At 42.3% G+C, this 10,593-nt stretch overlaps 1 protein-coding gene across 1 annotated transcript; it reads left to right on the top strand.

The window, feature by feature from the left end:
- Nucleotides 1–4,016: 4,016 nt before the first annotated feature.
- On the top strand, nucleotides 4,017–10,570 carry acsl2 (acyl-CoA synthetase long chain family member 2; the record flags this gene model as incomplete). The annotated part of the gene is made up of 19 exons (XM_079222724.1): nucleotides 4,017–4,265; nucleotides 4,339–4,453; nucleotides 4,630–4,694; nucleotides 4,790–4,891; nucleotides 5,564–5,663; nucleotides 6,224–6,402; nucleotides 6,528–6,560; nucleotides 6,767–6,818; nucleotides 6,977–7,050; nucleotides 7,369–7,446; nucleotides 7,536–7,670; nucleotides 7,763–7,897; nucleotides 8,471–8,639; nucleotides 8,726–8,814; nucleotides 8,892–9,008; nucleotides 9,094–9,237; nucleotides 9,327–9,428; nucleotides 9,516–9,587; nucleotides 9,678–10,570. 19 exons carry the CDS (start codon nucleotides 4,017–4,019, stop codon nucleotides 9,816–9,818), a joined length of 2,151 nt encoding a protein of 716 aa, XP_079078850.1. The 3' UTR covers nucleotides 9,819–10,570.
- Nucleotides 10,571–10,593: the final 23 nt, after the last annotated feature.

Genomic DNA, 10,593 nt, shown 5'->3' with positions numbered 1-10,593 from the left:
TAACTTTAGTTTTTCTTTTGTAAAATCACACTCAAGTTAATGTCATGTATGTAGCCCAATGTTCCAAGTTTGCCTCAAAGAACAATATGTACCGCATAGGGCAGTGCCTATCCTTAGACCTTCTATTCGACTTTTTGTTTTCCCAGAGTATTGTATCTGTATTAACCTGCACGCCTACATATTCTGGAGAATGCAGCATGTTTGAAGTTGTCCACAAGGCCAGATGCCAGCTCTCTGCCATCCACTCTTCGGTGTTTGACAGTTCCATTGTATCGGCTGGACCTGCAGTATGGCAGCTGAGGTCATGATGATCAGCCCTAATGCACAAAAATGCACCGATTTTCAAAGGTGACCCATGAGGTGTGGTGCCAGGAAAGCTAAATGTGGAAGATTACCGCTGCATAGTGATGTTTGAAACTGGTGCTGCTTAGTTACATGAAACTTCAGGCTGGAGGAGGGGACAAATGCACAAACGTAGCATTGTCTGTGAGAGTCCTGATTGGTTTCAAGTGAATTTGAGACCGTGGCAGACTCATGTGCTTCATGAGGAAAGGGAAAGTGTTTTCTACGTGCAGAATTTTTTTTTTTTTTCTCATTTATTCTTCACCACCTTCCCCTTCCACAAGAAAAACTTCATTGTGACCAAGTGTGTGTCTGTGTTCTTCACGCTTCATTTGGGAATCATAGCCGGAAAACACCCAAGCGTTTCTTTCTTTCTCTTTTGATGGTTTCCCCCCCACCCCCACCGCCGCCCGGCCAGCCTCACGTGTCCCCTCCTCTCCTCTTCTTCCCTCGACCAGACCATTCACTTCTCATGGCACATGGGAAGTGTGCAGAGTTCATTGCTGCTGCTGGTGGTTATAAAATGCGGTTGTCTCTCCCCCCAATAAAAACCTCCCCCTCCTCATGTCACCTCCTGTAGTTTTCTGGGTCAGATGGAAGCAATGCTCATCCCCACAGAAGCTCTGTAGGCTACTGTGCATAGCTCTTCTTATGATTCATGGAAGTTTTCGATGCAGGCATTTTGCTTTGAGGTGACTTCATTTTGGCGCTGTAGAACAGATCCATAGAGTTGACTTCAACAGGAAAATAGCTAAAATACTCTAACTGAAAGAACGTCATTAAGGTCAGTCTTTTTCTATCTGCTTGTGATAAAAAAACATGCATACATTTATTTTTAAAGCAGCCATGACTACATTTTTGAATGCCCTCAGGCTCGACCAAAAAGTCAAAATAATAATTTAAACTCAGTCTTGCTGCAAGTTTTATATTGAGCAAGAAATGTAGATGACTTATGTCCTCTTTTAAAGTCCCTGCACTAGCTCCTTTTTTAATACTGTACAAGTAGGCTTTGTCCGATGGCGATGTTGCCAAAACCCATTCCTGACTGTCCCCGTTCTTCATACCAAATGCTTATTATGAAGCTACCTTTTGCATTTATTAACCTAAACCCTGGAAAAAATGTCTCTCTCCAACAACTACACATAAACTCTCCAATTCTACATTCAAGCCCTGATTTGATTATTTTACTATTAATACTTTTCAAATTAAATTGTACATGCCAACAATGTGAGACAATTTGATCCATTAAAGTTCTAGTCATCATTGATTACATGCCAGATTTGTCTCAAAACCAGTTTTTGTTTTTTGTTTTCACACGTTCTATATTCTGCCGTGCAAGTATACTGCAGCAGCTCAGAACATCTCTCAGCGCTGTCTCTGCCTGTCAGCTGGACCAAATGTGCGCAGACACGCAGACGGCCTCAGGCTATCTGTATCTGCCTGTCGTCCCCTTGTGAAACTGCACTCTATATGCACTTCATAGCAGGATGTCAATGTAATTCCATGTTTAAACTAATTTAGTTTGTGTCAAACATCATTTGCCTCAAAAATACTCTGAATCCACTATTATTGTTTTAACGCTAGTCCACATGATGCTGTCATGCCTGCCCCTCCATGTAATCCTCCCTCTCGAGTGCAAAAATCAGGTTTGAACCGACAAAACATTCAAGCTGTTCTCCCCCAACAGGCTGTGGAGGTGCATTTGTATTCCTCCAGTATATTTTCACGTGTGCGCTCAGTTTCTTTTGTCTCATGTCTTCCAGGGAGTAAAAGCTGGGAGAACAATGGTCCCTGTCTGGGCCTTGACAATAGCCCTTATGAATGGGAGTGAGGGAGAAGGGAAAGATGGAGGGAGACAGAAAGAGGTTAAAGGAAGTTCTCTTCCCATTGGACTGTCATTTCTTTTTGATGTGTCACATTTAATAAAGCCCTTTTTGTTTCTTATTTATTTACCTAGTGAAAGGACTCTCGGGGATCACCAGCTGCTTTGTTGCTCCAGCAGGTGTAAAGTGGCAAGTGAGCAGTTTTAATTCAGATTAATTGATGCCAAAAGAAAATGATGGATTCACCAAGGACAAGTATGGCATGACTTTGCTCGTGCAGGGAAGGGAAACCGTGCAGGAGCAGCCTAGTTGAAGAGGAGGGAGGGGTATATCACTCTTTATCCCCTCGCTTATTGGGCACTGGGGGAGAAAGTGGGTGAGAGGTTGAGGGGTGTTCGGGGAGGGGAGTGGATGTGGGAAAGCAGAGATTTATTCAGTGAGGTGAATTCCTTGCCCGGTGTAAGATGAAGTGGTTTGTCACTGTCAGAGCGGATAAAATGAGCCGTTTTAGTGCAGTTTTCCAGTTTGTTTCAGTTTTGATATGAACAATAAAGTGCCAGCAGGGGATCATGGCGGTGGACTTGGTGGGTCCTACCCCTCCCCCTATCGCCCCACCAGACCCTCACTACCGCACGCACCCCGATTCTCTCTCGCTCCTCCCTGATGAATGAAAGAGTGGCACAACATGACTGAGAGTAACCTCTGTGCCTGTTTCCGTTTTGCCAATTGTTATTACTTTTTTTTCACAAGGTTTTGTGGCATTCTGTGTTGAAGTTCACTGAGGTTAAAAGGGAAACTATTTTGTGAAATAAAGACACAATTGAGTCGATGAGACTTCTGTAGCTCGCTACTCATACTCGCTAGTGGCTTGAGGCTACATTAGCTGCTACTAGCACTATGTATCAGATATTAGACCCAGACTGATGGTGATTTAGTTGCATTGTGGACAATGTAGGCACCAGGTTTTGAAAAGGAAGAAGAAGAATGTGTGGAATACAAAAGATAATATCTCTGGTTCTCTCCATTGTTGTAAGTCTGACTATGTTGTATGATGGTTGTGCTAAATCTCAAGTTTTTTTGTGTGTCTTTATTTTACTTTTCAGAAAATGCTGCAATAATAAAATATGTAATCCCTTCTCTTTAAATTATTGCATTTGACTTCTTGGTATTAGAGCAATATACTAGTAAACGTATCTTTATTCTGATAAAAGTAGTGCTGAAATGATTAATTCATTGATTTATACGTTGACAGAAAATCAATTTTCAATTATTCAAGTCATTTATCAAGCAACACTTTCAAACATTCACTGGATCCCGCTTCTCAAATGTGAGGATTTGCTGCTTTTCTTTCCGATTTTTGTATTTATTTTGATATTTGGGTGGTGAAGACAAGCAATTTGAAACATTGAAATGTAAACAAGGGCATTCTACAAATTAAACAATCTCACCTGCTACAGTAGGTGTCATCTTGCTACAGTGACACACATATAGACTCACAAGGTGAAATAAAACAACACACTGTTGCAGCTGGTGACAAACTCATTTAGAAAACCATTTAAAAGGCTGTAGAACAGTGATTTTCAACCATTGTGCCGCGAGAGATTGTCAGGTGTGCGGTAGGTAGCGCAATACTTACCTACTATATACGCTGTATTATGCTACAATGTGACATTTTGTAACTTTTTGGGTTGTTGGTGTGCCGCAGGATTTTTTTTTTTTATTGTAGAAAATGTGCCACGGCTCAAAAAAGGTTGAAAATGCTGTAGAAGTACATCTGCATGTTTTTTAAAAGCACCATAGAGTTCACCTCTGTATCTTGTCTATCTTTGCTTCTGTCCTCTTCTCTCAGTGATGCATTTCCAGGAGTGGTTACGGTCACTTCGCTCCAGCGCTGGACTCAAGGGTTCTGAGTCGGAAAACTTCTGGAGTCTTTTGCCGTCTCTGCCCCTGTCCTCCTTCTCCCTGTCCTCCCTGTCTCTGTCCCCCTCCTCTCTGCTGGGTATCGGCGCTGTGGCCTCTCTCACTGCATACTGGCTGGTGACACGACCTCGACCCATGCGCCCTCCCTGCGATCTGCAAGCCCAGTCCGTGGCCGTGAATGTGAGTGGCTCGTTATTATAATAATTTGTGTAAATGGCATACGTCGGGTGCTTGATAAGAGTGTTTGTTGTAGGGAGATCCTAGCTGCAGGCGATCAGCTCTTCTTAAAGATGACTCCCTGCTGGAGTTTTACTACGATGACACAAGGACGGTCTTTGACATGTTCCGGAGAGGACTGAGGATTGCAGGTAGTGACACTTTCACAACAGATTTAATTTTTACTTTATCCTATGTTTGATTGTGTAATCGTCTCAAAGAACGGTGCAAACCAGTAAATCAGCAGCATATCCCAGACATCACATTTCAAATTCTTAAAATACCGTATGTTTGAACCGACGTGACACGCCCGTCTTGTGTCCTTCAGGAAATGGCCCGTGTCTGGGCTTCAGAAAGCCAGAGCAGCCCTACCAGTGGATCTCCTACACCGAGGTGGGACATGTTTTAGTATTTCAATACTCTCATCCCTCTTCTGTGCATCATATCACTCTTTGCTGTTTGCTGACTGAGCATCTCCAATTCTTTAGGTGGCTGAGCAGGCGCAGGTGCTGGGCTCCGGGCTGTTGGCTAAAGGCTGCCAGCCGAACCCACAGCAATTTGTTGGGATATTTGCACAAAACAGACCAGAGGTATGACCAGTTTCTAGAGTGTGACGTTTGTTTGTTCCTTCACTGGTTGGTTACCCGAGAGCTTTAGTGTGGCTTGGACTTTCTTGGCATGGGGTTTTCTTGCTTCAAATAAAATCCTTTTAACCTCCCAACAGCCAAATAGTTAAAATTTGTATTTCACCTGGATAGAGTTCTCTTCTCCACAGAGGTTTGCTCTTCCCCTTAAGTGGTACCAGGATCACATTTTCTCTATGCTTTTTGAAAATGTAAATATGATTTGTTTTGGTCTGTACTGAAAGTGTGTTTGCCTTCATTCATATTGAGAGCAGAGCGCTGGTGGTGAATGTGGGTCTCCAGGGCAGCTAATATTGGAGCAGGTCTACTCCCAATCTCATTTTGTAATACATCCGTCAGGCAATGCCGTCTTTGTCGCTCCTGTGTAGACAGAAAGATAATGTTCTGCTCCAGCAGAGCCTGTAACCTCTCATCAGACCTGTCTACACACAGGGTGATGTGGTTTTACTTTCAATGTGGTTTTGTTTGTTTAGTAAGTATGAAATGCATTATGATCTACATAACCACACATTACTCCTTAGTGTTTAAATATTGAACTGAACAAGTACTCACTCAGCAGTGTGTGAAGGCTGGAAGTGAGTCTAACTGTGCTGCTTTGTCGCCCTCTGCTGGCGACAGTGGATCATCTCGGAGCTGGCCTGCTACACCTACTCCATGGCGGTGGTGCCTCTGTATGACACATTGGGGCTGGAGGCCATGGTCCACATTCTCAACCTGGGTGAGGAAATGATAGAGCATTGTTAATGGGGTTTTAATAAACAAATATGAAATATTTGTTTGAAACAAATATGAAGTCTGTCATTATTGGTTTGTCAATTCAAGTCAAACATACCAGTGGTGATCCTTCTACCAAAATAGTTTTGGAGACTAAGCGTCATGCAAACTGTGTGCATATTATCACATCTGAGAGATGATTAGCTGAACAATAGGTTGTAAATGGCATTGGAAGAAGTACTCATATCCTTTCCTATCCTGGGCTTTTTAAAATAATGTAATAATAGTCAAAACAATACATTGTAAAAAGTTTAAACCACTGGTTCAAATTTTGACAATGTATTTTATTATCTTCTGTTTTTAATGTGAAATATTCATCTGCAAAGTTATATAAGTATAATGGGCTAGAAAATGGAAAAAAAAGAAAAGACTGTCCTTTGAGCTTCAATACACTTACTAAAGCCGATTAGAAAACTATTGATTGATCTCTTTTGGGTGAACAATGTCAGCCGTTGACGCATTGTACTTTTAGTGAGTAACTATTCATATTGGTGGCGTTCTTAGCGGAGATCTCTCTGGTGATCTGCGACCGGGAGGAGAAGGCCGCAGCTTTGTTGGAGAACAAGGAGGCGGGCGTGACTCCAAAGCTCTCCTGCTTGGTTCTCTTCGACGATTTCAGCGACGCGTTTGTTGAGAGGGCAAAGAACTGCGAGGTTGAGGTTTTGAAACTGGAGCAGCTCATGGTGAGCACAGGGGGGAGGAACACATCCCTATAATGCAGATTCATTTAAATGTGTCCCCTTTTAATTTAGTCATCAATGGTGATATGTAAATTGATATACATAACTCCTCTTTGTCCACATCTTAGGATCTGGGAAGGCAGAACCTCAAAGATCCTGTGGTGAGTTTATCGTTTTGCAGCTGCTACATCACCGCATCAAACTGGTTTCAGTAAATGTCTGATCCCCCTCTAAATGCCAGGATGACAGTTTCATCATTGCTGCTGTCCCATAAGATATCATTAACAGTCACTTGTAAACATCACTTAAATTAAGAGTGGGGGAAGCCTGTCGTCATATTCTCATATTTCTTTGCTGCCTGCTGTAGCCGCCCCAGCCTCAGGATCTGGCCGTGGTTTGCTTCACCAGTGGAACCACAGGTAACGTCTGATTTCATGCGTCTCAGCGTGATTATCCTTCACTCGCATCATTCTGTGATGTGTCCTTCAGTGCCCACTAACAACCTTTCTTTATGGCACCGCTGTAGCTTCCTTTTGCTGCGCAGGGCACTGCAATAATGTCTTGTTTATTTATCCAGGGAAGCCCAAGGGAGCCATGATCACCCACGGCAACATCGCCTCCAACACTTCCTCTGTCATTAAGATCCTGGAGGTCTGTCTACACTTCCACCTCCTTGTCTAATTGAGAACAGCCTCACAGTTACCATCACTTCCCACCTGCTTGTCGCTGTATCTCCAAACTGTCCCTCTCCCTGCTGTGTCTAATGGTATGATTAATTGGCTGTTTGATTGCCCCTGACGATGCAAGGTACTTTAACTAATTGCCCCCATATAAAGATTGTGCTATCTAACTGCTGTAGAAAAAGCCATCCAGCATGTTTGATTGCCTGCGGGGCTTCACCGTACGCCTGCTGCCTGAACATAATCTCTCCCCTGTGCTTTGCTCACTTTTTTTCTCGTTTTCTCTCAGGGTTCGTTTGTGATCCGACAAGAGGATGTGTCAATCTCATATCTGCCGCTTGCCCACATGTTTGAGAGGATGATTCAGGTACCTGATGCTCTTTTCAGATTTTTTTTATTATCTTTATTATTTTTTGGTAGTGTGTTAACCTTAAACTAAGTTTATTTCTGTCACAGGTCTCTCTGTTCTGCCATGGGGCCCGAGTAGGATTCTACCAAGGTGACATTTCTCTCCTCATGGATGACATTAAAACTCTCAAACCTACCTTCTTTCCTGTTGTGCCTCGTTTACTCAATCGCATCTATGACAAGGTAAGTGAATATATTCAGACTGTTATCTCTCACTTCTCAGTCTGCAATGTTTTTTTTAAACTTGGTTTCTGTTTTTGCTGACTTCTATAAAGATCCTGGGTTCGGTGACCTCTCCATTGCGACGGGCTTTGCTTCACTTTGCTGTGAGGAGAAAGCAGGCTGAGCTCAGCAGCGGCGTTGTACGTAACACCAGTCTGTGGGACAAACTGGTGTTCAACAGGATTCAGGTCAGTTGCTGGAAGCTCCATTTTTTTATATATATATATATATATATATATATATATATATATATATATATATATATATATATATATATATATATATATATATATATATATATATATATATATATATATATATATATATATATATCTCCCACGTGTTCAGTTTATTTACTGCAGGCCTCTTCAGAAACCAACCCCCAAAACAAAACTTCAACTACAGATGGGTTTTCAGTCGGATATATTTTTTTTTAATCCAGGACTATATTTGTCACTGTTTTATATTTTACAGAACTTAACACAGTGGTACGTGTCGACCAGTAGCCATGCAAATAATCAACACATTTGTATCCAAACTTTACAAGAGGAGCACAACTATTCCAGTAATAAATGCCAAATTTACCCAGAGCATATTGGTCCTGTGGGAGTGTATTGGAGAAACATGCACACTGACAGATTTTGGCTCATTATGGTCAATGCAGAAAATACGGTGGAGGTTGAAAATAAAATGTTGCTTGTACCAACAATAAGTTTGTATTTGAACCGTTTTACATAAATACTGCATCGCTTGTGTTTCAGGCCAGTTTAGGCGGTAACCTGCGCTTCGCCTTGACTGCATCAGCACCCATCTCCCCCACTGTGCTGTCCTTCCTCAGAGCCACTATGGGCTGCCTGATCTTTGAGGGTTACGGCCAGACTGAGTGCACCGCCGGCTGCACCTTTTCCATGCCAGGCGACTGGAGCGCAGGTAAGACGCCATCTGATCTGCTTGTGCTTTAGTGCCGGTGCTGGTGAACCTTGTCCTCAGCAGGTATGTGGATGTGTCTTTTTCAGGTCACGTCGGTGCTCCTTTGCCCTGTTCCAAGGTGAAGCTGATAGACATCCCTGATATGAACTACTATGCTAAGAACGGAGCTGGAGAGGTGAGTTAATCTGATTATGCCAGCATATTATACATGCAACAGATCGACTGACCCTTATTGCGGCTTTGTTACGTTAGATCTGTATAAGTGGCCCCAGTGTGTTCAGAGGCTACCTGAAGGACCCAGAAAAGACGGCTGAAGCCTTGGACAGCGACGGCTGGCTGCACAGTGGGGACGTGGGCCAGTGGCTTCCAGTAAGATTAGACACAATAATCAGCCTAAAGCTGGTAGATGTCGTCTTTTAGACTGCTGTAAGAGTCTCCGCTTTTCCTCTGCCAGAATGGGACGCTGCGCATCATCGACAGGAAGAAGCACATCTTCAAGTTGTCCCAGGGAGAGTACATCGCTCCAGAGAAGATAGAAAATGTCTACGTGCGTTGTGTTCCTGTGCTACAAGTGTTTGTGCACGGAGATAGTTTACAGGTACAATTCGATTCATGTTCAGTTTATCAGTATTCAAAACATTTGCTATGGTTAAAGTTTTGATTTCTTCTTGTATTTTGTGTCACCAGTCTTATCTCATAGGCATAGTTGTACCTGACCCTGAGATGTTTGTCGACTGGGCTAAAAAACAAGGATTTGTGGGATCCTATGAAGAGCTGTGCCAGAATCCTGTATGTCATCTAAACCCCAATTTCATAACGTAACCATTTTACATTGTATGCATACTGAAGAATTGACAGTTATTGATCTTTCAACAGGATTTAAAGAACGCAGTTTTAGAGGACATGAAAGCTGTAGGGAAGGAAGCGGGGCTGAAGTCCTTTGAACAAGTGAGGAGTCTCCGCTGAGTAAAATTTTTCAAGCAACTAACTTTTCAATACTGACTTTTGGTGTGATTTTGTGTCTTCCCTTTCTTTCAGGTGAAGGACCTGCACTTACATCCAGAGACGTTCAGCATCGCCAACGGCCTTCTCACCCCCACACTGAAAAGCAGACGCATTGACATCCGCAGAACCTTCCAGAAACAAATATCAAGCATGTACAGCAAGACGGCCTTTTGAGGGACGCCACACACGACACACCACGGTTATTGGTATCCAACAAGGGATGACAAAAACGGGACAGGGAACCGGGAGAAGAAAAAAAATCAAATCCTATATGTCTAGTAGTGCCTTATTTTGAAATGTACAACTGTATATCATTTGGAATATTGGTATTTTGCTTTAAAGATGTTTTAATTCAAATCCACCTTTTGCACATATGTGTAATGTATTAACTTGAAAAATAACAGATTGGGACCAAACCCCTTCTTTTGTTTTAAATTCCAATCTCACTGTTGTCTTTGTCACTAATTCAGAGTTATTTACTGGGAGATTTTATTAATACATAAATTATTGTATAGTTTAGAGTTACAAATCGCAGAGATTAAGAAGCAACCTGCAGAGACGTGAAATTAGACATTTAATTCACACCGCCCTGATTTTTTTTTTTTAAAGGGATACTTGTCCTTGGGACATTGTTGCTCATAGAACTTGCGTTAACTGTAGGTTTGTATTTTACGGTTGTTGGGCCCTTGTTTCACCATGACATAAACCTTTCATGAACACTCTTGATCGTAGCTCGTCGGTTGCATATTTTTCATAATGGTTCTGAAAGATTTCATAAACCAGAGGAAGCATGTAATCTATCACCTGCAATTAAACCATTAAAACGATGGAGGGGTTCAACCAGCATGGATTTGTTAAAAAATAAATAAATAAAAATGGCTGCACAGGACATGAGATTTGCTGACGGGACACTGACTAATTCCAGTAAAGTGAAACTGAACAGAAATAA

This window comes from Taurulus bubalis (genome assembly GCF_910589615.1).
Source record: "Taurulus bubalis genome assembly, chromosome: 8".
NCBI classification, from domain to species: Eukaryota; Metazoa; Chordata; class Actinopteri; order Perciformes; family Cottidae; genus Taurulus; species Taurulus bubalis.
The sequence above is the reverse complement of the archived record's forward strand: the minus strand, read 5'-3'. Positions and strand labels throughout refer to the sequence as shown.